This window comes from Aphelocoma coerulescens, chromosome 3, assembly GCF_041296385.1.
Source record: "Aphelocoma coerulescens isolate FSJ_1873_10779 chromosome 3, UR_Acoe_1.0, whole genome shotgun sequence".
In the NCBI taxonomy this organism is placed as follows: domain Eukaryota; kingdom Metazoa; phylum Chordata; class Aves; order Passeriformes; family Corvidae; genus Aphelocoma; species Aphelocoma coerulescens.
In genome coordinates, this window is record NC_091016.1 from 16,895,794 (window position 1) to 16,922,157 (window position 26,364).

At 55.9% G+C, this 26,364-nt stretch overlaps 1 protein-coding gene across 3 annotated transcripts; it reads left to right on the forward strand.

Moving 5' to 3' along the window:
* LOC138107696 (cullin-9-like) lies at positions 1–25,898 on the forward strand. 3 transcript variants are annotated; one of them, XM_069009245.1, is made up of 42 exons: positions 1–113; positions 417–478; positions 1,593–2,201; positions 2,989–3,143; positions 3,512–4,045; positions 7,320–7,458; positions 8,454–8,644; positions 9,134–9,509; positions 9,723–9,927; positions 10,197–10,404; positions 10,488–10,681; positions 10,821–11,038; positions 11,156–11,387; positions 11,775–11,880; positions 12,188–12,418; positions 12,584–12,674; positions 12,748–12,919; positions 13,071–13,176; positions 13,320–13,415; positions 13,503–13,678; positions 14,202–14,335; positions 14,415–14,591; positions 14,833–14,948; positions 15,412–15,594; positions 15,939–16,096; positions 16,409–16,619; positions 16,707–16,872; positions 16,997–17,142; positions 17,321–17,438; positions 17,844–18,040; positions 18,119–18,378; positions 18,456–18,819; positions 19,120–19,260; positions 20,866–21,030; positions 21,128–21,291; positions 21,426–21,519; positions 21,710–21,784; positions 22,265–22,375; positions 23,674–23,791; positions 24,138–24,271; positions 24,463–24,554; positions 24,932–25,898. In XM_069009245.1, exons 3-42 carry the CDS (start codon positions 1,607–1,609, stop codon positions 25,119–25,121), a joined length of 7,539 nt encoding a protein of 2,512 aa, XP_068865346.1. In that variant the 5' UTR covers positions 1–113; positions 417–478; positions 1,593–1,606; the 3' UTR covers positions 25,122–25,898. The 3 variants fall into 3 exon arrangements, with proteins under 3 accessions (XP_068865346.1, XP_068865345.1, XP_068865347.1); XM_069009244.1 differs by having other exon boundaries at positions 93–113; positions 12,191–12,418; XM_069009246.1 differs by lacking the exons at positions 19,120–19,260; positions 20,866–21,030; positions 21,128–21,291; ... (5 more) ...; positions 24,463–24,554; positions 24,932–25,898 and having other exon boundaries at positions 93–113; positions 18,473–18,558.
* The last annotated feature ends 466 nt before the right edge of the window (positions 25,899–26,364 follow it).

Sequence of the window (26,364 nt, forward strand, 5' to 3'; positions counted from 1 at the left end):
GGTGCCTCCGGGTGGCGCCGGGGCCGCTCCGCGCCTCCGCCTGGGGCCGCTCCGGGGCCGTGGGCAGGGTCGGACCGGCACTCGAAGGGCCGCTTCCTTCTTTCCGCGTCGGGGTGAGTTGGCTCCCCGCGCACCAGGGCTGGGCCCTGCCGAGCCCTGCCCGGCTCGCCGTGGCTCCGGGGGCGGCGGGGCAGCGGGACAGCGGTGAGCGAAGGGTCCGGCCTTGGGGCGCGGCTCGCCGGGGTGTCCGGGACGGCCCGGAGGAAAGCCCATGTGTTCCGCGGCGCCGGGACTGAGGCACGTCGGTGCGAACTATCCTCTGTGTGTGTGCACTGTACAAGCTCATTTAAGGAAAACAGTTCTTTGGCTTGTGGTGTTACAAAGCGCAGGAGAATAACTTGGTCTTTTTATTACAGAGAGTGCAAGAAGATTCCCATCTGGCTTGCTGCAAATTGCAAGGAAGGCAGCGCAATTGAAGGTCGGTATGAATTTCTTGGGAGTTCAGGCTGCTTCTCTCTGCACCTGGAAAATATTTTTAATGTGCTTGTCATAGTCTTTGATGGTTAGGATCGTCTTTGGTTAAACACGGATTAACTGTTTCTGTGGTATCTTCACTCCTTTTATGACAATGACTCGTGTTACCACCAGCTGAACAGCATCTTGCTTCACTGCTTCTCTTGCCAGTGTGTGCAAGTGGTAGGAGCATTTCCCACTGCCACCTGACTGAGCTCCTCTGAGATCCTTCCTATCAGCCTGATCTGGAATCCTTTGTGAACTCAGTCCCTGGTTTTGTCTGCAGCTGGCTTGCTGATTGCTGGCACTCAGTCTTGGACAGCAAACTATTTCCATGCTCCTCTTTGCATGGATGAAAGCAGAGAAGCACTGTGTCTTCTTTGTAGTCCCAAGATGCAGAACAATCAGGTAACAGAGAGTAGCACTCTTTTAATTCTGTGGAATCTGTCCATTGACAAAGCATTGTAAAGGCAAAGAATTCTGAGAAGAGGCCAAGGAGGAAATACTGAGAGACTTTCAGGTAGTGACCTGATTTGATGTGTATGAACTAGATTTGAGAAATTGCTCATTATTTTCTTCAGGGCCTGGTGAGGTGAAGGTTCCTATGCACAGTGAGAGCACCATGAGCTCTTGGCAAACTCACAGTCTAAACAATTACAAATGGTAGATAGCAAGAGGAAAGACAGAAGCTCAGAAGCAGCAACTTGTGAGGGTGATACAGGCAGTGGCAGGGTTGAGAACAGGACTCCAGTCTCCTGTCATTATTTGCTGTCTTATAAGAGGGCCCGTTTCGCCTTGGTGTTTTTTTGTTAGGTTTGTTTTTTTTGAAGAGAACCTCCTTCTGTGTGTGCAAGTTATGCTGGGAACAGGTTTTGTATATGAAAAACTGTCTTATTGTCTTGGGAGGAGAATGTTAGCCTCTGCAAAGTGGATTTTCCTTCAGAGCTTTACCTTGGCTGTAGGATCTCAGGATCAAAAGCTATGCCTCAACCACTTCTACTGTCAGTGCTGGTTCACGCTTTCCCCAGCATGCAGCTCAGAAATAAAAGCTTGACCGTGCTTCCCCTCTGTCTCTGCAGACCCATCTGCTGCCATGGTGAATGAGAAGCACAATGGCACCCTGCTTGTGCAGCTGGGGCCCAAACTGCAGGCCTACCCAGAGGAGCTGCTCCGGCAGCGGCGAGGCCACGACGGCCGCCCGGAATACCTGGTGCAGTGGAGCGTCGTTAGCTCGGCAGAGAAAGCAGCGGGAGGCAGCAGTGTCTCCTCTGCAGAGAGCAAGGCAGAGCACATCTCCATGTGGATGTCTGCAGAAGAGGTCTGCGCCAGCTGCCCGGCGCTGCTGGGCCGGAGGAGGCCGGAAGGGCCGCGGCCGAGAGAGGAGAAGGCGCCCAGGCCGTTGGCGGCGGATGTGCCGCTGGACGAAGCCTCGCTGCTGGAGATGAAGGCCGATGTCAGGAGCCTGGTGCAGCGAGCCGGGCGCCAGGTGGCCGAGGCCGGGACGCCCGAGTGCTCCATCCTGAGCACGGTGCACGTGCTGGGCGCCTACGCCAGCATCGGCTCTCTGGCGGGCGCCTTCAGGGAGACGGGAGCCCTGGAGCTGCTGATGGCGATGCTGGGCCACAAGGAGAAGCGGATCCGCCGCAGCGCTGGCCAGATGCTGCGGGCTCTGGCTTCACATGATGCAGGTGGGGGCTGCTCCTGCTCGGTGCCTCTGAGGAGGTGTTGCTGGGCAGCTGAGGGGTGCCAGGCCTTTGGGAGGGGTGAGATGCCTGGGAAGCAGCATGTCTCGGGGCTTGCTGGCAAAAGGGGAAGAATCAGTCTGGATCTTCCAAGCTTCCTTGGTTGTAGTTGTCTGGACTGCTCTGGGAGTTAGAAACTCTTTCCCCTGCCAGGTTTCTGAGCTGGGATGTTGATTAACTGTTTGGAGGACTTAGGCCAAGGAGATTGGCAGAGTGTTGGGGTGACTCTGCTGCATGCTGTCAGCTGGAAAGTCTCTGGCCTATTCTTGGCAGGGAGCCTTTCCTCAGGCCCTGGATAGAGACTAGTCCTCATTTAAGAGGAGCTGCCATGGCTTGGAAATGCCTGGTTAGGCTTAGATACACCTGGAATGTTGCTGGTTGTGGTGTATCCCACAGGAGATCTGGCTTTCCCTGTCCTAGTGCCTGAGTTCATGCAGCTCTGAAGTGGGGCAGATGAAGGGCTGATTCAGGTTAAAACTTGACTTCTTTTCTTCCCTGGGACCCTGTTCTGGAGTCAGTTATTTGGGGTTGCTGCTTTGTGAGAATCTTGCAGCATTAGGGGTAGAAAAAACACTGCGGAGCAAAGTGTTGCCAGTCCAGATGAAGGGACAGAACATGGATCAGGTGACACTGAGCAGCAAAGCTGTTCCTTCCCTGCGGCTCTGCCTCTCGCAGGGAGGGTGGGGTGAGGGTTGTCTTTAAGGGGCCTGAAGAGTTGTTGTTGTTGTTGCAGGGAGCCGGGCCTATGTCCTGCTGTGCCTGAGCCGGCAGGATGGCATTGAGCAGCACATGGACTTTGACAGTCGCTGCACCTTGCTGGAGCTGTTTGCTGAGATCACGTCCTCTGCAGAGCACTGCATGTCCTTCGAGGGGATTCACCTCCCGCAGGTGGGGACAGACCCTGCCACCAGCCCTGGCCTGCGGGGCAGGAGGGGCCAGGAGGGGTGGGAGTGGGGGCCAGGGCTGGCGCCCTTGTCCGGGACAAGAGGGTAGTCGGAGGTGGGCAGGTGAGCAGGACTGGCTGCTGGGAGAGCCGGCGCAGGACCTGGGCCTGGGGTGAGGCTGGGGGCGGTGCAGAGGCACCTGGAGAGCCCTGTCCGCGAGCAGGGAGGGGAGGGTGGGCTGAGAGGTCTCTGCTGCTGCCAGCTGGTCCGGAGCTCTCACGGGAGCCTGCCTGGGAATGAGCTGGTGGCTCAGAGGGAGCTGGGGGCTGGAGGTGCTCTGCAGGCTGAGTGTGACAGCTGTGCTTGTTGCAGATCCCTGGGAAGCAGCTGTTTGTCCTGGTGAAGCGCTACCTGTGTGTGACTTCTCTCCTGGACAAGCTGAGCGGTGGTGTGGAGCAGGGAGAGGAGCAGCAGGGCTGTGCTGTGCCCAGCCCTGTCTCTGAGGAGAGGAGCCGTGTGAAGCAGGAGTTTGAGTTCAGCATGGCCATGGCAAACCTCATCTTGGAGCTGGTGCACGTGATGGGCTGGAGCCACAGCCACAGGGCAGAGCCGCTGCCCCAACGGGAGCTGCAGCCTCACCCTGCCCGCTCCATCTTCCAGCACAAGACTCCAGCCAGCACTCCTGTCCAAAAGCCTGTGTTGTCTTCAAATCATGGTCCCCACACAAAGCAAGGCCGCACCTTCCTGACTGCATCAGACTTCGCAGACAGCAGTGACTATGTGGAGTACTTGCAGGCAAACCTGGTGCGTGGCATGCGGGTGCGCTTGCTGGAGGACTGTGGTGATGTTAGAGCTGGGGAGGAAGGCGAGTTTCTCCAGAGCACGAATAGCATGCACACAGTACAGGTAGGTCATGGGGAGACTTGTTCTGGCTGGAATGGCAGCGGGAGTGACCAGGGTGACTGATGAATTCCTAATGATGTCTTTATGTGCAGCAAGTTGGATGACAGGCGTGCCATAATGTGTATCACTGTCTACATCTGTCCTAGCCAAAACACACCTTTCCGAGCTGGAGGGGTGGGTTGCTAGTCTGGTTTTTTATGGGTTGTGCTGCTGAGATTGCTTACCCTCTAAAACAGGCTTTACTAAAAAGTCTGTCCCCATCTTTCTTACAAGCCCCCTCGAAGTATTGAAAGGTCACTGTAAGGTTTCCCTGGAGCCTTCTCTTCTGCAGGTTGAACAACCCCAACTCTCTCAGCGCTTCCTCATAGGAGAGGTGTTCCATCCCTCTTACTGTTTTTGTGGCCTTCCTCTGGATCTGCTCCAACAGGTCCATCCATGCCTTGTACTGAAGTCTTTAGAGATGGATGCAGTTCTCCAGGTGGAGTCTCACCAGAGCAGGGTAGAGGGGCAGAATCACCTCCCTTCACCGGCTGGCCCCACTGCTTCTGATGCAGCCCAGGATATGGTTGGCTCTTTGGTCTCTGAGTGCACATTGCCAGGTCATGTCCAGCTTTTCATCCACCAGTTCTGCTAAGTCCTCCATAGGGCTGCTTTCAATCCCTTTGTTTTCCAGTCTGGATTGGTACTGGGGTTTGCCACAACCCAGGTGCAGGACCTTGCACTTGGCCTTGTTGAACCTCATGAGGTTCCCACTTCTTGAGTTCATCCAGGTCCCTCTGGATGCCATCCCGCCGTCCCTCAGACATGTCAACCACACTGCTCAGCTTGGTGTTGCCAGCAAATCTGCTGAGACTGCAGTCGATCTCACTGTTGTCATTGATGAAGATATCAAATGGTATTGGTCCCCCTACAGACCTCTGAGGGACACCACTTGTCACTGATCTCCAGCTGGACACTGAACTGTTGACCTCTGGATATGACCATTCAACCAATTCCCCGTCAACTAAATAGTCCATCTATCGAATCTGTGTCTCTCCAGTTTGAAGAGAAGAATGTTGTGGGCCCAGCAGAGCAGTGGTGTCAAAGGCCTTACAGAAGTCCAGAAAGGTGACAGCCATAGCTCTTCCTTTGGCCACTGATGTAGTCACTCCATCGTAGATGGCCACTAGGTTGGCCCAGCAAGACTTGCCCCTGCTTTTCTGGAATCACCTCCCTGTCTTCCATGTGCCTCAGTTAAAAGGCTTTTCTAGTTCTGGGCCATGCATAGGTGATGTTTCATTTCAGCCCCCCCCCAGTTGAATGACTGCTTTGCATCTTATTTTTAAGTGGTTTATGAACCTCTTTTATAACCCACTCCATAAAGATAAATTGCAAAGGAAATGTATTTCCTACTGATTCTCTCTTTGTCCATATGCTTCTTTGTTTCTAATATTTGTGTTTTCTAAAATTGTGATTTCTATTTCTTGTAAACTTGTACTTGCTTTTACTTTTAATGAACTGGGCACTTGGAAAGAGCACCAAGATCCTTTCATATTTTTCTCCTGTTCCCAGTGACATAAAATTCAAAAGGTTTTTGCTTCAATGTTGAGCTGAAGCGCACTGTTAGCTTCCATTCCCTTTGTCCTGTTGGTCCCTTGGGTTCCCTCTCTTGTCTGTTTTTCTGTTTGATTATGTTGAATGAATTTGCAGTTGCTCCATCCAGGCTCTTGTTTTCAGTAAGTTATTTGTAAGGCTCACACAATTGACAAAACCAGGTCTGAATGGTAATTGGGCCAGTCCATCATGAGTCTGTCTCTTACCTCCGCTCATCTTTCCTTTGTTGCTCTGATTTCTGTTGCTTTCCTTGCCTTTCCAAAGAAAGAGTTCCACTGTTGTGTCTGGTCCTGCAGCCATATCTTTCCATGACTCCTTTGAGATGGCATTTGGTACATAACTATTTTAGGTCAGAGATATCCTGAAGACCATTTGGTGTTGTGTGTAGTTTAACTCAACTTCCTTCCATATAGTGCATCCCAAAGTCTGTCAGCATCTCATCTCTTTAGCTGTCCAGCACAATGGGTTCATAGCAGCACTGGTGTAACTCCAAAAGGGCTCAGTGAAGTAGGCAAACTGTCGGGACACCACTTGTCCGTTTCTCGCGCTTCACGTGTCGGAGGAAAATAACTTTTCAGGGATGGGACTATGCAACTACACGAATTTATTGTTTAAAATAACAAACGCATCAGTCGAGGCGTGAGCTTTTACAACACCTCCGAGTAATGGCGACTAGTCACAAGATTTAGGGTTACATCGTAATTTATAACTTTTTAATCCAATAGATACTTAAAACGACACTTTGTTTTAGATTAATGACCTATCACCTGTGGCACTTCTCACTGCAATGCACCTTATGTTTTGACCAATAACTTCTCATGTCACGTACACACAGATGTCTCTCTTATACCATCTAAATTCTTAACTTAAACTATATAAAATCACACTATTATATTTTAAAACCCTTCACCAAAACACCCAGTGTACAATTTTACTTATAATGATGGGAACACAAGTTTGTAATCCTTTTGCTTAAAGTCCACAAATCTCTGTCAATTAAGCCAGACCTAGTCTCTTCCAGGGTTGTAAATCAAAGCCTCCTTTAATTGCAGGAGTTTCTACTCCTCTGTCTCCCACAGCAAACCATACGTTTTTCTGCTGTTTTTTAACGTTACTGACATGTTGTACTTGCTGTTGCTGGTCTTTCCTTCTGCTCAGAAGGTTAAATGTAACACTGTGGTGTGAGAAACTGTAAAAAAATCCTTTTGATTTTTGAGAGGCAACTTGGACAAAGCAGAAGAAACAATTGCTGCCTTTGAAACATGCTTGTCAAGAGCCCAAAACCTGTTTGAGAGGGTTGATGAATGACCAAGGTTATAAAAGTACCTTGAAATACTTTATATACAGCTCATCTGCCTTGAGGTAGTGTTGGTTATGTTCTTCCTTTGCTTTTCCCAAGGCACCTGCAGCTTGGCACTTTTGGAACAGGTGTGATTAACTGGGGATCTGTAGTGGTTGCAGGCAAAGTTGGTGGTTTTTTAAAAACCACCAGGGCAGGAAGTTAGTAAAGATGGTATGCCTCAAAACTAGACAATGTGTGTGCTGAAATCTGTACACAAATTGTGTGGTCTTCTACTTGAACAGTGCTTGCTGTCTCCAGGCATTTGGGAAATGGGAGGACAAATGTAGCAAGAAGATTGAACAAGTGAGCAAATGTGATCATCTGGATCTGTTTCACCTGCAGGTTTTATGGCAGTCAACGGGTCGGATTTACTGGATGCGTTGGCACATATTGGAGATTATTGGCTTTGGGGACCAATGGGAAGATCCTGCTGCTCAGGAAAAGGAATACAGTGTGAGAAAGAGCTTTAATCTAGACACAGGTAAGATTCTGCTGTGTGTGTATATCATCTCTTTCTTTCTGATTATCCTGTGGGATAGGAGCGGTGACTTTTATATGGTCAAGTGCATACCAAGCAGCAGGCTGGGTTTAGAAAGCACTATTAGTTTGTGTGACCATGTAAAGCTAATTAAGTAATTGCATGGCTTGTGATTGAATGGAGTGTTTCTGAACCCTAGACTTCTGTCAAGATGTATAATAAAAGTAATGATATAAAAGGCATAAAATTTGATATAAACTGCAACTGTCAGAACTGTGTGTTTGAATTAACTGAACAAGCTGCCAAAACATAGAGTTTCTCCGAGATGAAGCTGTTTAGGGGCACTCAAATCTCCTTAAGGAAGTGATGAGGATTTTCAAAAGCATTAACGTAGCAACAATTTGTTTAACTTAATACTGTTAAGCTTTTAACAAGGTGTTAAAGTATTAAAGCACTGTTTTCATGAGACATCTGCAGGATCTCCTAGAATCCTTTAACATTGCCCTTGTACTGGGAGAAAATAAAAGGGAGAATCCAGACTGCAGATACCCCTTTCTTGTTCAGCATCTGACGTGATTCTGGCCAGGGAAACCAATTGAAGTAACTCTTTTATCACAGTTGTGATCTTCTAGGATATCTTTTGTGGAGAGTGGTTTGGATTCACCTGCTGCAAGAGAGAATGTAGATAAGATCAGTAGCTAATTGCACACTTTGAAAATACTGCCAGTTGAAAAGATGGCTTTAATGGCTTCTACCTCTTGTAGTTAAATACTTCATGTCACTGTGCAGTGTCTAACTTAAAACAAACTTAGTTAGACTTCTCCTTTTCTTGGTCTTTCTGATTTTGGGAGAAGCAGGAGCTCTGTTTCACTTCTGTGTATAACTCTTTCTGGGCATCATATCTCACATAGAAATTGAATTGAAATGTGGAGTGTGCAGCAGAGGATGGGGGAATTGTCAGAGCTGACAGTGTCCCTCCTTGCTCTGCTCTCCTGCAGTTCCACAGCCATTCCTGTGCAAGCCCTTGGGGGGGCTGTACTCCCTGCCTTACCTGGGGCAGCGGCTGCCTAAGGCTGCAGAGACACTGAGCCGTGCCGAGTGGTGGGAGCTGCTGTTCTTCATGAGGAAGCTGGAAGCACAGGAGCAGAAAGAGATCACCTGTCTCATCCAGCAGCACCAGGGAGAGCAGGTAGGGGCCAGTGGCTGCAGCAGGGAAAGGGGAGGGAGGAGCAAGGGGGACATTAGGGAAAGGAGCAGGCCCAGGGGAGATGGCAAGTGTGAGCTGTGCAGGGGCAGCCTGAAAGGGACAGAAATGGGAGGGTGAGCGGGGATGGTGAAAGCGTGGGGAGCTTGGCCCAGCAGAGCAGTGAGTGGAGATGAGAGGACACGCAGCGTCCCCTGAGTGGAAGAGTGACTGTCCAGCGAGGTTTGGGCAGGCGAGGCGAGGCCGTGGGGTCATTCTGCCGGTTGCAGCTGGGTGTTGAGCACGGGTGGGAGGTGTGGGCTGGTGGGAGTTGGGCTGGGGACAGGCGGGGGAGGGTGGCAGCGGGGAGCGGCCCTGGGCACCTCTGTCGGTGCAGCCTTTCTGTCCGTCCTGCCAGTGGCCGCCACAAGGGGCGTGGGGTCTGTGGCGAGCCCGAGGTTAACTTGTCCCCATCCATCGGTGCGGCTGTCGGAGGTGGATGAAGAAGCCCTGATGCAGCTGTCGGTGCCTGCGGAGCTGGCCCAGAAGGTGCTGCAGGTCCTGGAGAAGCAGTGCCAGGGCAGCTCTCTGTGTGACCTGCGCGGCTCCCGTGTCTACGGCAGACACTTCCTCGGCAGGGGGGCAGAGCAGGATGGTGGAGGGAGCAGCGCAGTGTGCTCCGAGGGCGACGGCTGCAGGAGCACCGGCCCCAAAGGCACGATGGCCAAGGCGGCGGAGGAAGAGCTTTCTGCAGCCGCAGGGCCGCCCCAAACGCGCAGCGTGGCAGTGAAGTCGGATTCCCAGCTGTTCAGCGAGCTCTTTGAGAGGGAAGGGCTGTTCTTGCCAGAGGTGACGGAGGAGCAGAGCCAGGGTAATGTCCTGCTAGACGCTGGGGCACAGGCGCGGTGCTGGAAGCGGCACTGCTGCCTCCACGGGGGAAGGCTCTGGGCAGGGCATGGGGGGCCGTGCAGCCAGCGGTTGCCTGAAGTGGGGGGGCCTGCGGGTGCTGGGTCTGCGGGTGCGTGGCACCCCGGGAGCTGCTGGAGTGTCGCTGCTGCCCTGATGCCTCCGTCCCTTCGGGCAGTGCTGGGCAGCTCCGAGGGAGTGAGCGAGAGCGGCTCGCTGGCCAGCGTTTCAGCTGTGGTGGACGTGATCCAGAGCAGCAGCTCGGCGGTGGGGCTGCGCTTAGCTGGGCTCAAGCACATCCTGAAGATGCTGGAGGAGGAGCCCAAGTCGGAGCAGCAAGTTGGCACAGCCCAGGGCAGGCTGGGCACCATCGGGAGTGCTGGGTGAGCCCTGGGGTGCTGCACAGCCCTCGTGCTGCCTGGGGAGGGCCCTGTGGGCAGGGTGGGGGCCAGTGCTGAGCTGGGAGCGCGGGAGGTGGCAGCGTGCAGGGGGGTACGCGCAAGAGGAGAGGTGGATTTTGTGTCCCTTTGTCGCAGGCAGGCTCATTGGCGGGGCCGTCCCAGCCGCAGCGCGGGCGGGAAGGAGGTGGCTGGCAGGGCCCGAGGCGCTGGCAGTGGCAGGAGCCCCGGCTGAGGTGTGGTGTCGCACGCAGGGAGAAGCTGGTGCGGGTGGCAGTGGAGCTGCTGAGCACGGAGGCGGCAGAGAAGGCGCTGGTGGCGGTGACGCTGCGGCTGCTGGCCGTGCTGCTGGCCCGGTACGAGCGGCGCGTGCCCTTTGCCACGGAGGGCGGCGTGCGGGCCGTGCTGGCCTGCATGCAGCAGCACAGCTTCTCCGGCCTGGTGCAGCAGGCCGGCCTGGCGGTGAGTGCCGGGGGTGCCCGGGGGGCGGGCAGGGCCGCCCCGGCCGTGCTGGAGGTGCCGCTGCCCTGCTGTTGTCCTCGCAGGCCCTGAAGGTGCTGGTGGGAGCTGCGGACGCTGAGCCGGGAGGTGCCGGTGGGAAGCCCTTGCCCTGGAACCACGGCGACGCACAGATGATGCGGGAGATCTTTGCCAGCATCGGCTCTGCCTCCAGCGAGGGCTCTGCCAGCCTGCTGAGCGCCATCCCTGCTGCCCTGAGCACCATGCAGAGGGTGCCGGGGTAGGGGCAGAGTGTGGAGAGCGGCTGAGGTTGGGGGGAATGTGCCGGGGGAAGGACGGGCAGGGCGGGCAGGTGGCTTGCGGGTGCAGGGGAGGCTGTGTGGCTGGGGGAGGAGAGTGGCACGGCTGTGTCCCTGCAGGGGCTCCTCAGGGGTGCAGAACGGCCTGCTGGTGGTGAACATGCTGATGGATGGGCACCAGGGCCTGGCGGAGCAGCTGGCGAGCTGCGGTCTCCTGGCGGTGCTGCAGAGCTGCTGGAGGGACGGGCAGAGCGGCGGCTGCCCGCAGGCCGTGCTGGCCCTCAGCGCCATCAATCGCCTGGCCGAGCACCGGCTGCCCCTGGGCCCGCAGGCAGCAGGTACCGCGCTGCCCGCCCTGCCCGGGGCCGCCTCGCCTGGCAGGGCAGAGCGCCCTGAGGGGCTGCTGCCGCTGGAGTGAGCGCCCGGGCTGGGCTCACGTGTCCTTGTCACGGCAGGCAGAGAGGTCCCGTTGGACCCGAAGGGCGTGCAGATGCTCCTGGGTGGCCTGGAGGACGGCGTCTTGTCCAAGGAGGTGGTGGTGGCCCTGGAGCGGCAGCTCTGTGGCGAAGGCCCTGCTTCTGCTGGCCAGGTGGCCCAGCTGCTACAGGACCACAGCTGCTTCAGGCTGTTGCTGCGCAGCTTGGAGCTGCTGGGGACAGAGAAGGCTGTGAGCCTGAGCATCCTCAGGTGGGTGCAGGGGGGTTGGGGGGGTCTGGGACCCCCACAGCAGGTGTGTGAGTGCGGGTGGTCATGTTGGGAAGACCCAGTGCATGTTTGTGGGTGGTGGTGGGGGTGTTCTTCCCTGGTGGCAGGCTCACCCCAGCACGTAGGCAGGTGCTGATTGGGCTGTCCTGGGGTGCAGGGCCGTGTGGGGACAGAGCAGCGTGTGCCTGGGCGGGGACACGCAGGGGCAGCGGAGGACATGCCTGGGTGCTGGTGGGGTGCGCAAGGTGCCAGGGCAGCCTTGGTTGCCAGTCCTTGAGAGGTGCCTTCCAGGTGGGGCAGGGAAGCAGGGCTGCCTGGAGCATTGCTGTCCCTGTGCCCCGGCCTGAGCAGGCCCCCTGTGTCACTCAGGATCCTGAACAAGTTCCTGGACAGTTATCAGGAGGATGTGCTGCCCTGGCATGAGTGTGTGGAGCCCTGTGTGTCCTTCCTGAGCACCCACAGCAGCAGCTGGGAGGTGAGGGGGCCCTGGGACTGCCAGCAGTCAGGGGTGGCTGTGCTGGGAGAGGTGGGAGCAGCTGTCCTGACCGTGTCCATGTCCAGGTGGCAGCCTGGCCTTGTGTCCGAGGCACTGGGAGAGGTGGGAGCGGCTGTCCTGGCCGTGTCCGTGTCCTGGTGGCCACGTGTCCAGTCTGGCCGTGCCTGGCCAGGCTCTGGCGAGCGCTGGTGGGGTTGGGATGAGGGGAATGGAGCTGCAGCTCCGGCTGCTGGGAGGACCCAGGGAGTTGCCAGCGGTGCCCCGGCTGCTCACGGCTCCATCTCAGCAGGTGCTGCAGGAGGTTGTTGGCTTCCTGCACCGCCTGGGCAGCGCCAGCAAGGACTGCGTGGTGGTGATGTGCCACGTGGGCACCCACGAGGCTCTGAGCAAAGCCCTGGAAAAGCACAGCACAGTCCCGTCGCTGGCGCCGGCCCTGCTCGAGCTGGTGACGGAGTGTGAGAAGTTCGCCGGCCTCTACAAGAAGCTGACGAGCAGCATCTTGGCCGGCTGCATCCAGGTGGGCCTGGGGAGGCATGGCTGTGCTGGGGCTCTGGGTCTGGGGACCCTCAGGCTGTCCCCGGCACTGAGGGACGGCCTTGTGCTCTCTGCCTGCTGCAGCCCTGTGTGGGGTGAGGGGAGGAGGACGTGGGGCCCCTGGTAAGAGCCTTTTGCCATCCCCCAGCTGGTCCTGGGACAGATTGAGGAGCACCGTCGGAGCCACCAGCCCATCAGCATCCCCTTCTTTGACGTCTTCCTGCACAACCTCTGCCGAGGTGAGTGCAGGCAGTGGGAGCTGGCCCCAGGAAGTGGCTTGGTGGCTGGAAGCTGCACGTGCTCTGCCCACAGGCTCCAGCATGGAGGTGAAGGAGGACAAGTGTTGGGAGAAGGTGCAGGTCTCTTCCAACTCGCACCAGGCCAGCAAGCTCGTGGACAGGAACCCCAGGACCTACTGGGAGTCGAACGGCAGCAGCGGCTCCCACTTCATCACTGTGCACATGCAGTGTGGTGTGGTGATCAGGTGGGGCTGGGCCGGGAGGGCTTTGTGGATCTGTGCCAGCCCTGCCACAGTGGCCCCGTTCTGGGGGCAGCGGGATGTGGCCGGCAGGGCGTGGTGCTGTCAGGGGCCAGGGCAGGGAGGTGGGGACAGCCCCGTGTTTGCTGTGCTGCAGGGAGCTGAGCATGCTGGTGGCCAGCGAGGACTCCAGCTACATGCCATCGCGGGTGGTGGTGCTGGGCGGGGACAGCCCTGCCACCATCAGGACGGAGCTCAATGCGGTGAGTCGCCGTGGGAGAGGCGGGCCGGTCCTTGCTGTGCCCCGTGGAGGTGTGGCCCTGGTGCCCTCGGGGAGGTGGGAATGGCAGGAGCTGCGCTGCGGGAGCCGCTTCCGTCATGCTGAGGGCTCAGTGCCTCCCTGCAGGTGACCATCCTGCCCTCGGACAGCAGAGTGATCCTGCTGGAGAACATGACCCGCTTCTGGCCCATCATCCAGATCCGGGTGAAGCGGTGCCAGCAGGTAGGGGAGCAGGGGCTGGGCCCGGGAACGGGCAGCGTGGGGCGTCGGGGCCACGTCCGAGGAACTGAGGGTCCCGCTCTCCTGCAGGGTGGCATTGACACACGCGTGCGTGGCATCGAGGTGCTGGGTCCCAAGCCCACTTTGTGGCCCATCTTCAAGGAGCAGCTGTGCCGGCGGACGTTCCTCTCCTGCACTGCTCGGGCTCGTGCCTGGAGCCAGGAGATCTGCCGAGACCGGGGGCAGCTGCTGCAGCTCTTTGGCAGGTGAGTTGTGTCCTGGCTGTGCCATCGCGTCCCTGGTGTCCCAGGGCCCCGGGGGCCGTGGCTGGCAGCCTGTGAGGGGACAGCGGGGCTAGGAAAGGAGCAGCTGGGTGTGCCACCGGGACGGGAGGGGCCCTTGCTCCTTCCTGGCCACCAGTGGTTCTGGAGGGCCAGGGGCTGCCTTGGAGTACCCTGGGTTTAAGCCGGGCTAATCCCCCAGAGGGGGATGCTGGTCCCCCACAGGGGCCGGCCCATCCTGATGTGGCAGAGGTCGGCCAGGCACAGCAGGATCTCGTGGCCACAGGCACTGCACAGGGCCCGTTTGGCAGCGGCTGCGAGGGCCCCGAGGGCCATTGGGGGCAGGTCCCAGAGACAGCGAGGGGCCCTCCCTGGCTGCTGGGGTCGAGCGGGGCCACTGAGCCGTCGTGCCGTGGCAAGGGGCAGAGCAGGGAGCCACCAGTGTGCTCTGCTTTCCCATGGGAGTTCTCCAGCCCTGGCACCGTGTGCCACCCGGTCGCTGTTGCAGACTGAACGGGGCACTGCAGCACGAGCAGGGCTTTGCCAACCGCTTCCTTCCTGACGACGAGGCAGCCCGGGCACTGGGCAGGACATTCTGGGAGGCCCTGGTGAACCCCTTGGTGCAGAGCATCACCAGCCCAGGTACCCTGTGCTCTCCGGGACCCAGCCGTGCCGTGCCCCAGGCAGAGGTGCCTGGCTCTGAGTCTGGTTGGCCCCACAGACCCTGATGGTGTCAGTCCCCTGGCCTGGCTGCTGAGTGAGTACCTGGAGAGCGTGGAGCTGCCCCGCCGTGCCACGGGGCGCAGGGCTCCCTTCGGCTCCTGCGTGCGGCGCCTGACCCAGCTCCTGGTGCACGTGGACCCCGGCGGCGCCGAGCCAGAGGAGAGCAGAGCAGCTGGTGAGCCAGGGGCTGCCCTCCGCGGGGCTGGGCAGGCGGTGCTCCGGAGCACCAGGCTGTGGCCGTGGGGCCTCTCTGGGCAGCGTCCTGTGGCACAGGAGGCTCCTGAGCCAGGGAAGGCTTGCGGTCACGCCCCAGCAGTGGCCGCGCCTCCCCAGCATCCCCTCAGCCCTGCTGTGGCCGGTCAGTGTGCGGGGCCTGCCCACGGAGCCACGCTGAGCCTGAGGTTGACCCTTGGCAGGTGGGAAGGAGGGGAAGAACAAGGAGGTGCTGGCCAGGACTGCAAAGGCAGTGGTGGAGAAGCCGAGAGGCCTGTGGGGAATCTCGCAGTGCTGGCGTGGCGTGGTGCAGCAGCAGGTAGAGCTTGGAGGGCTGACTGGGGGGGCATGGGACCTGCCCTGGGTGGTTGGAGCAGGGAGTGGGGTCTGGAAGTGCCCTGGGAGCGTGGGGAGGGCACAGGGCTGTAGCTGGCCTCCACAGAGCCTGGAGCGATGTGGGGACAGCCATGCTGCGCTTGCCACCCTGGCATGGCTCGGGTGTCAGGAGGCCCTGTGCCCAGGCTGATGCTGCAGGCCAGGAGACAGGTCCAGCGTTGGGCTTTCTGTCCTGCTGGGCTGCTGCTGTGCCTCCCTCGTGCCCCCACAGCCCCTGCCCAGCCCTCGGAGCTGCGCTCCCACCTTGGCAGCCCCACAGCAGCACCAGGGCCCCGAGCTGGCCCTGGCTGGGACCCAGGCAGTTGGTGTTGGCAGGGCAGAGCAGGGCTGGGGACACTGGAGGGGCACGTCCTGCTGCGGGCTCAGCCCTGGCGCTGCTCCCACAGGTGCAGCGGTTCCTGGAGGCGGCGGGGCAGGCGCCGGACCTTGCGGAGCGCTACTGCCGGCTGTACCAGCGCCTGCGCGGGGCCACGGAGGAGCTCTTTGGGCAGCAGGCCGCCTTCGTGCTGGCCCTGGGCCAGGGCTTTGCAGGGGCTTTGCTGCAGCTCTCCTTCCTGACTGCCCTGCACGTGAGTCGAGGGAGCGCGGCCCCGCTGCCTTGGCCCTCGGCACAGGCTGGGGAGCTGCCCTGACCTGTGGCACTGGGGCGAGCTCGGGGTGGGTGGTGTCCTGTTCCCCCGAGGCACAGAGCCCTGCCCTGGCACCCCAGATGGTGCCCAGCTCAGGTGCGTGGTGCTCGTCCCAGCGTGGGCCCGGGCCTGGCACACTCCTGCCCTGGGCTGGTGCCTGGGCACCCTCGGCCCCTGCCCGGGAGCGCCAGAGTGTCCCAGCTGCTCCCCGCAGGGATGTTGCCCCAGCCCGGCCCTGTGGGCACCTGGTGAGCCCTGTCTGCAGCCAGCCCTGTCCCTCGCAGGTGAGCGAGCAGTTTGCCCGCTACCTTGACGTGCAGATCCAGGAGCTGCGCAGAGCCGCGGGCAGCACGGGGCCTCTGGAGCGGCTGCAGCAGTTCCTGGAGCCCTTTGTCGTCTTCAGCGGCCTGGAGCTTGCCCACACCTTTGAGCACTTCTACAGGTGAGGCTGCCGTGTCTCCCCGGAACCAGGGGCCTGGTGCAGCGTGGCCTGGTGTGCTGGGGGAGCCCGGCCTGGCGTGGCAGTGGCGCTCCCGCTTTGCTTTTACGGGGTCACGGAGCGTGGAGGGCCCGTGGGTGCTGCCGGTGTGCGGAGGCACATTCCCTGCTGGGGACAGGGAGGGGAGCCGAGTGTGCTGCCAGGCCCGTGTGCCATGGGGTGGGGCCGGGCCTGGAGCTGTGGCTGTCTCCTGGCGGGCAGCTGATGGCCACAGGGCTCGGGCCCAGCCCTGACGGAAGCTGGTGGCCGTGGCAGGCACTACCTGGGGGACCGGCTCCTGACGCAAGGGCCGTCGTGGCTGGAAGGAGGCATTGTGGAGCAGATCGGGCTGTGCTTCCCCAGCCGCTTTCCCCAAGACATGCTGAGCAACTTGGCCGAGTCAGAGGAGCTCCAGCGGCAGTTCTGCCTCTTCCAGCTGCAGGAGCAGGATAAGCGGCTGCTGGAGCTGGACACAGGCCTGGACGAGGTGAGAGTGATGGTGGCGTGGGGAGGCCGGAGGCTGCCAGAGAATCCTGGATCCTGACCTGAGCCTGCCTTGTGCCCCCGTGCCCAGGTGCTGGGAACGGCCTCGGTGGCAGATGTGCCAGAGGTGAAGGTGCTGGCCCTGTCCCCGCGCTGCTGGCCTGTGTCCCCGCTCTGTTACATGGAGAACCCTGGGAGGTTTTTCCCGGCGGTGCTGAGCTCCCCCCTGGCTGAGTTTGCTGACTTCTGCCGGCAGAGTGAGTGCTGCGGCCAGGAGAGTGCTCAGACCCTCCAGGGCAGCTCAGCCACGAGTGGTGGCGTGCTGGGGTGGGCTGAGCGGCTGGCAGGGCTGGTCCCTGGTGCTGACACTGTCCCTGGCAGGCCAGAGCCAGCTGGGCTGGGAGTGCACGAAGCCCCGTCGGCTGCAGTGGACGTGGCTGGGCCACGCCGAGCTGCAGTTTGGAGACTGCGTTCTGCACGTGTCCACGCTGCAGATGTACATCCTGCTGTGCTTCAACAGCGCCCAGGTAGGAGCTGGGGCCACCGTGGGGCGAGGGAGGCAGTGGAGGCCGGAGCGTGGCAGGGCCGTGTCCTCCCTTCCCTTCTGGTGGGGTCTCCAGCAGTGTTTGGGGCACAGGACCCCATGGTTAGGCCAGGCCTGTGGCCAGTGGGTCTTGGCCATTGCCCTCCCACCCTGTGCTGCAGGAGGTGGCTGTGGAGGCCCTGCTGCAGGCTACGGGGCTCCCTGCTGACCTGGTGCACCACGCGCTGACCCCGCTGACCCACGGCCAGGGCGTCCTGGAGGGGAGCTGCGCTCCAGGGGGTGAGTGTGGGGCTGGGGCACTCGGGGGAGGGGCTGGTCTGAACCCCGAGGGGGTGCTGGGCTTAGAGTTCGTAGGGCCAGCGAGGGGGCTGGGTCCGTGTGTTGCTGCTGGGGGCACAGGTCTGTGTGTCAGGCCGGGGCCTGAGGCCGCTGTGGGGCTGGGGGTGATGTGTGGGGTGGGGCTCGGGGCCATGCACGGGGCCCATGTGGGTCAGCGTGGGTGGTTGGGTCTCGGGTCTGTGTGTGGGCTTGGGGCGGGGCCAGGGGCTGTGTGCGTGGCTGGGGCTTGGGGTGCAGGCGGCAGCGGGAGGCCCAGCTTGGGCCCCACGGCCACACGTGTGTCCCGGGGCTCCTTCAGGGCCCAGCCTGAGGCTTGGCTGAGCCTGGCTTGGGTGCTGGCTCCAGGTGCCCTGCGGCTGAACCAGGCAGCCCTGGCCCAGGCCTCCGGCCGCCAGCTGAGGCTGCTGCCCCAGCAGAGGTACCTGCGGACAGAGAGGGCCGAGGTGAGCGCCCTGGAGAGGAAGAGGAACGTCCTGTGCTGCCTCATCACCCGCATCCTCAAGGTGGAAAAGCAGCTGCACATCGACAACCTGGTGTTCAGGGTACGGGGTGGAGCAGAGGGGGCCCAGGGGCTGTGTGGGGGCTGCAGCCACTGCAGTGGGGCTCCCTTGCTGCCGTAGGTGATCGATGCCTGTCAGAAGGGCGAGCTGGGGCCAGGGGTGCAGTTCCTGAGCTTCTGCTGCCACAGCGTGGATGTGCTGTCCTGCATCCTGCACCTGTTGAACCAGGGCTATCTCCGGCGCCAGGAGGGGAGGCCTCATGTCTTGGAATACATCTCTGCTGAATCTACAACACCTCTTGGCGGCCAAGCACAGATGACTTTCCAGTGCAGGCCAGCACAGGCATCTCTGGAGGAGGACGACAGAGACAGCCTGCATTGGTAGGGGTGCACGTCACCAGGTGTGGAGGGGTGTGCATCTCCACCCTGTGTGAACACAACACATTTCTCCATGTTAGGCTGACTCCTGGCACAGACAGGGCAGAAGAGTATCTCATGGCAATGCTGCAGGTGCCAATGGGGCACACGCTCAGTCCAGAGGAGGCAAAGCTGCTCATGAACCAGACAGTACAGCAGGTCCAGGATACTCTGAGCATACCGGATGATGTTGCTCAACACCTCCTCATGCACTGTAGGTGGAATGTGGATTTCCTGATCCAGTGCTATGTGGAGAACCGTGAGGCCCTGCTCATCTCCTCAGGGCTGCAAGTGCAGGATGTCCAGCCTCCCCCAAGCCCTGGAACCCACTGCCCAGTCTGTGTGAACCAGCTGTGCCCCACTGAGAAGCCACCAACCCTTTGCTGCATGCACTACTGCTGCAAGGTGAAGGTCCTGGGGTCTTTGGTTCCTGCTACTTGACCAGGGAATTGTTGCTGTCTACTTGGAACAGCTGTTCTTTATCTGAAGGTGTTATGAGGGGAATTTTAGAGCTTATACATTCTCTTTTCTCAGCTCGCTTTTTTGTTGTGATCCTTCACCCCCTGATTTGTCTGTTCCCACTTTTGTGCTTTTGGATACTTACCCATGATTTGTGGGGTTTTGTGCACCCTCTGCTGGGTGGGAAGGGCTTCCAGGGTCCCACGGCCCTCTTTAGGTCTGATCTCTCCTCTTGTGCCCTGACAGTCCTGTTGGAGGGAGTATCTCATGACTCGCATTGAGCAGAACATGGTTGTCAATTGCACCTGTCCCATATCTGAGTGCCGTGCTCAGCCCACCACAGCCTTCATCTACTCCATCGTGTCCTCCGAGGAGATCATAGCCAAGGTGAAGCGGGGGGGTGCTTGCTGGGTGCCCAAGCTCTCTTTCATTTTGGTCAGCACTATCAGATAATTTTGTTGCTGCTTTTTCCCTTCCTGTTACTATGACTGGCAGCATGATAGTGGAGGCCAACCAGATTTCGTCTGTGTTCTCTGATTATGGTCAATACCAGCTGTTCAGGAAAGTATAACATCAACAAAAGAGCACAGTGATATTTCCTCTAAATATCTCTCCAGCAAACATTTCAGGGACATCATTAGTTCAGGACTAGATGAGAGCCATGGTAGCAGCTCATGACAAGTATCCTCTCGTGATGTGCTGGAAGCAATAAAATAATAATAATAATAATAATAATAATAATAATAATAATAATAATAATAGTAAAGAAATCTAGGCCAAATGAAAACACGAGCAATTTCATTTTACTGCTGCATCAGTGATCCCTATGTCCTTTCTCTTCCATCAGTCTCTGGCTTTGAGCAGTTCAGGTTTTTGTGGGAATGGCAGGAATTAACCACATCAGACATAATCTTCACTCCAAGTCTGTGTGAGTCTGCAGACATCTCTAAACCAAGCTTTCTGAGCTCTGCTTACCTTAGTCCTGGGTCATCAGGGGACAGCAGTAGCTGCTTGTTCTAAAGCAGAAGCTGCTTTTTTTCTGTTCTTTCAGTTTGTAGGGCTGAGTGCCCTCCCCACCCAATGGCAGAGCTGTAGCTGTCACATGACAGACTCTGTTAATTGCTGGGCAGAACAGTCTCTTTTTCACTGCTCTGTTGTTTGACAGGTGTATTTTTTGTCTTGTTTTTTATAGGAAGTGTTTGGGGAGTTAGTGCATATATCTGTACAGTTAGTCCTTACTGCCTTTGCAATTCCCATAGTCACACCTGTCTGAAAGCAGGATTTAATAGCCTCTTGCTGTGACTGTTTTATAAAAGGAAATAATTATTGCAGGTGGACATAAATAGCAGCTAATTTTAACAAGTTGCCCTGATGCTCTCACTGAAATGTTATGTTTTCCCTTTGATCAGTAAGTGGTATGGTGTGACTCTGCATGAGTGTTAATGTCTCATGCAGAGTCACACATACAGTCATAGAATATTTTGGGTTGCAATAATCTGTGGAGGTCTCTGGTCCAACCCTGAGCCCAAAATAACTAGATTATTGTATGAAGATCAAATCCTGGAATTATATTTAAACATAAGAAAACTGGTTGTTGGTGTTGGGTTTTTTTTTTTTTTCAATAGTAAGGGTAATGAGACATGGGACCAGTTTGGGCAGAGAGGTTTGTAGTCTCTGTGCTTGGGTATATTCAAAACCCAACTGGACATGGTCCTGAGCAATCCTGCTTTAAGCTGGAGAGGTTGGACCAGTTTTTATTTCCAGAAATGCCTTCCAACCTCAGCAATTTGTGAAATTGAACAGCTTCCAGATTTGATGTGGGGAGGATAGAAAAATTTACACAAAGGGAATGAAAGGGTAAGCTAACTGTGTGCTGTTTTGTTGTGAGCAGTTGTTTGATGAGATGCATAGCCCTGAGCACCAGACCCTGTTTGTAAGGCCTAACCATGCAGCTTCTCTGGCTTAAATGTCCTTCCTGGCTTCTCATTACAGTATGAAAAAGCCCTCCTCAGACGCTATGTTGAGTGTTGCTCCAACCTGACGTGGTGCACCAACCCTCAGGGCTGTGATCAGATCCTCCTTAAGGATGGACTTGGTTATGGAGCAGCCTGTTCCAAGTGCTCCTGGATATCCTGCTTCAACTGCAGCTTCCCAGAGGTGAGGCTGAGCTGGGTCACAGGCTGTACTGTCTTAGTTTTGGCACACACCCTTGTGCTTTTGTGTGGCTGACTGCCTGTCTCTCTCCCTCTTTCAGGCCCATTATCCTGCCAGCTGCAGCCACATGTCTCGGTGGGTAGATGATGATGGATACTATGAGGGAATGACAAGTGAAGCCCAAAGCAAACATCTGGCTAAGCTCATTTCAAAGCACTGCCCAAACTGCCAGGCTCAGATAGAGAAAAATGAGGGATGCCTGCAGTGAGTATATGTTTTTGTTTGCTACTGTGTTTGTGACTGGGTGGCACATCCCTGGCTGTGGTGTAGGGCAGCCCTGGAAGGAACTGTATGCAAGTGGCTGTTAGGACTGAGTGATTCCTGTTGTCCTTCTGCAGCATGACATGTGCAAAGTGTAATCACGGCTTCTGCTGGCGCTGCCTCAAGCCTTGGAGGCCAAATCACAAGGATTATTACAACTGCTCTGCTATGGTGAGTGGTTTGCTCTATCTCCTTGGTTCATGCTTGTGTTCAGAGGCCCCTACAGCCTCTCAGAGATGGTAAGGAGCTCCACTTGGGCCCTTTACTCTGGATTTTGTGCATTTGCCAGTAATACTGGCATTTCCAGGTAGCCCTGGTACTTGAGGGAAAATGCTGCAGGTTCCTGTACCTTTCCTTTCAGGTGAGTAAAGCAGCTTGGCAGGAGAAGCGTTTCCAGGATTACAACGAGAGGTGCACCTTCCATCACCACGCAAGGGTAAGGCCTCCTCCTTCCTTTGCAGATACTGCCTCAGCCCAGGTGAGCAGGGCAGTTTCTGTTGTGTCAGTGTCTTCTCTGCTGAGAAGCAGGCTTCACATCCAGGTGGGGATGCCTGATCATTTTGCCCTGGTTCTGACATGAAGGAGTAGTCAGTGTCTGCTTTCTTCTATCAAGTCTGTTGTGGAAACCAAGCACCTGACTTGTGGTGTTCAGGGGCTCAGAGTGGTGTAGCAGTTGGAAGCAATGGTGACTGACGGCTGAGCTCTGCTCAGAGCTGAGATGCTGTAAACTTTTGAAGTGATGGCACAGTAGAGAAGTCATAGTTGGATGCATTAAATGGTCTGCTGCTGCCTGCATCTCCTGGGATGGCACTTCAGGATGCTTAGCAATTATTTGTGTGGAAGTTGCTGTTTTTTCAGTCCTGTGGAGCTTGACACTGACATGAACTTTTTGTTTCTTCTCCTTTGGCTATTGCAGGAATTTGCCGTAAGTCTGAGGAACAGCATTTCTTCCATCAGAGAGATGCCAAAAATTAGGAACTTGACCTTTGTTTTTGATGCCTGCAAAGTGCTAGAACAGGCACGGAAGGTAAGGCTGGATAATAGTCTTGCTGAGGTTTAGACTTCATTCTGTTGGTGTGTTTCATGTCTTTCTTAAAGTGAGAAGACACCAACCTTACTCTTCCCCAAACAAGGGGAGACAGAGAAAGCTTGAGGGGAGGAATAGCATCAGGACAGGGGAAGAGCTTATGTCTGCCCTTCCCTGCTTTCAGTCTGAGTTGAGCTGTTTGCAGTATTCCTTACAGTCAGGTCATAGGATTTGGAGCTTAGCTCAAGTTGACACTATGGAATCAACACAAAGTCTGTATTTTGGGTTTTCATTCACTGGGTTTGGTCCATTCCTATTAGAAATGCCCCAGTGAAGGTACTTACCTTTGAAAGCTCTCTTGATGCTGTGTTACAGTTAGGAAGTTTCTCTTGATGCTCATGTTACGATTTTCTTTTCTTAACTTCATTTCATGAACCATGGATATTTTGGAAGCATGGAGTTACCTGCTGCATGTCCTGGTAGCCACATTAGAAAGGGTTTGTAGTGCAGCCACTGGGTGTGTGCAGTAAGCCTGTGACACCTTAGGCCTGTAATGCCTGCTCTGTCCTGAAACATAGGCAGGAGGTGGGAATTTTCTTTGCAGTACTGACTTTGCCTGTACACCTTGGTTTTGCAGGTAGGCTTGATTTTGAGAGAGGCATATGGGACAAGGGTCCCTGACCCTATTTTGTCTTCTCAGTGTAGTAGCCCATGTGTTTTCTGGGGTACATATCACTGTTGCTTGTTGCTGCTGCTCCTGAATTTTCTGGCCCATTTCTTTGAATGGAAACAGTGATCTCATTTCCTGCTGGGTGCCTACATGGCTTTAGGGGTCATTCATTCATAACTGGAGCTTTCCACTTTTTGAAATGTCTTTGTTGTGGGCTCTTGGTGCTGTATAGCCTGCTTCCCTTTGGGCTCCATTCTCTTAGCTGATTGCCGCTTTTGTTCAGCCTGGGCTGCCCAGCATTGCCTAGGTCCTGTGTGCTGGTCCTTTGCCTGCTGGTCAGTCACACTTGTCATGCACTTACAGTCTGTGTTCTTGTGATGGTTTGCAGGTGGGATCAGTCAGTTATTTTAGACCTCAGTATAAAATAATTGCACATTCATTTCCAGTCCTGCCAGTGGCTCTAGTTAGCCTGGCACTGCTGTCACTTGGCATAATGGGTCACTGGGCTATGGCCACAGACCAGAGGCCACTGACACTAATGAGGTCTGAGAGGGTTTGGTGCTGCTCCCTTCTTGCCCACTCTGAAGCAGAAGGAGGGTGCTTAAGAACAAGATCTGTACTTTTCCAGGTGCTGGCCTACTCCTGTGTGTACAGCTACTATAACCAGGACACTGAGAGCATGGATATTGTGGAACAGCAGACTGAGAGCCTAGAGCTGCTCACTAATGCTCTACAGATCCTTCTGGGTAAGTCCTGCGGCGTCTTTGAAGTAGTGACTAGCATTTCCAGCTGTATTCAAAGAGCAGCAGCTCTGTAGTGGGGCAGTAGCATATATTCCATCACCCAGCTGGCCTCCCACTTCTCCCAGTCCTTTTTTGCCTTCTTGATGTCATTTCTGAGGAAGTCCACTGGAGCAGTTTGGCTGCCAGCGGAGATTGATGCAGTAAAGAGCAACATGTTCTGTTCTTAAAGAGGGATGTATGTGCACAGGAGATCTAAGTAGCTATGGCTAGCTTCATAATCAGAGCCAAGGGCTTGGTCTCTCCTCGAGAGTGTGGGGTGCAGCATGACTTTGTTGGCCTTGAATTGCAGAGGAAACCCTGCTGCAGTACCAGGACTTGGCCACTTCTCTTCAGCTCCTGAAAGCAGAGCACTTCCGTGCGGGTTTGGAGTTGGTGCGGCAGATCAAGGAGCGTCTCTTTGCAATTCTCTGGCACTCCACACAGGTGAAGGCCACATGCCTGTCTGTGGCTTGTCTTGCTCTGGTCTAATTTGATTGTGGGCAAACTAAAGGGCTTGATCAGCTATGGGGATGGACTCAGGATTGTGTGTGTGCAGGGCAAGGGTTTGCAGCGCAAAATACACTCCAAATCACATATTGTTTTTCTCTTATTTGGCTGTTCTTTCCTGCTAATAGGATTTCCATGTTGGGCTCCAGACTTCAGGAGATGCTGTTCAGAGAAGGTTGAAACTCGCAAATGTGCCTGCTTCAGCCCTTGCATGTACAGGGTGAGTTTGCTTAGCAGGGTACAGGGGAAGCTGAGTGAGTGGAGACAAAAAGCAGGTGAGCAGAGTTTGCTCCTTTGCTCATTGACATCAAAAGAGTGAATGACAGACACGGATTACTTGCATCCTGTTTTGTGGTTTGCGGTAGCAATTTAAGTGACATAGGGGTGTAGGGAAACCAGCAAAACCTCTGCTTGTATGCAGCTGTGATCAAGAAAGCTCCATCACTGGCAGACTCAGTTGTGGAAGTTGCTCTCCCTGGACTCTCCTGAGTTTCTTTGGGTGGGGATGCTGAGACAGTGACAGTAGGGTGTTGTGGGGCTGGGTGGCAGCTGATGCTCACAGCAGAGGCTCTGCTCATATGCTCTCCTTCTCAACAGGCAAAAACATACCATCCTGTGTGACTCCCCCAACACAGATGAAGGTGGCAAAGAGGTTGAAGATGAGGAGTATGATCCACAGTGGCAGGAAGACTATGATGACGATGATGACCTTGATGAAGACAACTTTATGATTGATAATGAGTCTGATTGTGATTCTTACTTTGATGATGATGATAGCTATGACTAGAAGTGTTCTGTCACCCAGCCTGCCAGCTTGGACCTTTGCCTCTGCTTTGTCTCAACCAGTTTGTGTTAATGTTTTTCCTCAAAGGCAGGGAGGACCTCTCAGAACAAAGCATTTCCTCTGGGAGGCTTCTTGCTCAGTGACTCTTGAATATGCAGGAACATTGCTCTGGGCAGCTGGTCTGTGTTACTGTGGCCACCTCTCTCAGAACAACGTCTCCTTGTCTTTTTCCCATGTCTCCAGTTCTGCCCATAGGTATTTAATGGAGTTAGAAAGTCACAGCCCACCTGCAGAGTGAGGACCACTTGCTGCCTGTTAAAGAGCTGCTCCTTGTCCTTGGTGTGCTCTCCCCAAGGGCTGGGCACAGGGGAGGGTGGCACATGTCCCAGCATGGCACTGTCTAGCAGTGTCCAGTGTCCAGAAATGCTGTAAAGAGATGCATTTACACTCAAGTTAAAGCCTCCCAGCTGGAGATGGTAGGATTCTCTCCAGCCACAGCTGGATGTGGTTCAGTTCCTCCAGTTGAGAGGGGCTGCATTTTTGCCCTTTGTTGGAGTTTTCTTTTCTGGTATGAAGCAGGAAGGGCTGCTATGAGTGACACAGGTTTGCAGGATTGTTTAAGTTTATAAATACATGCACACACATATATTTTATATATATATATATATATATATGCGCAGAAGTTGTTCAGATAATACTGTATCTTTGCAAAAAAGGAAAACCCTGAGGAACAAGGGTTGAAAAAAAGTTCTGTTTAAAAAAATAAACTGTTTTCTTCTAGCACAAGCCTTCTTGCTGTCTGTGGGGAACATGGGAGTGGAGGGGAGAGCAGGATCTCCTCAAGTGAGGAGGATGGGACCTGAATGTGCTTATCCCAGAAGTTATTTGTGAAATTAGTGTGGGTTTGGAATCCTCACCCAGACCACACAGTCTGCCCTGGAAAGTGGCTTTTCCTTCCTGGGCAGTTCAAGGAACAGTGAAAGGTATGGGGAGGGATGGGAAAGAGGGCGGGGGACCAGGCCATACAGAGTGGTGGGGCTGGTGTTTCTGGGACCAGGTGCAAGACAGGATGCCTGCATGTTGATGGAGGTGGTAATGTCTGGTATAGGAGAAAGTTTCAGGAAGGATGTCTGGACTTCAGGCGGCTCTTTTGAAAGCTGTTTATTGCATAGGCGAAGTTACAGCATTTCAGGGAGTGGGTATCCAGAGCCAGCCCTACAGGCATACGTGAAGCCACTTTCTGTTC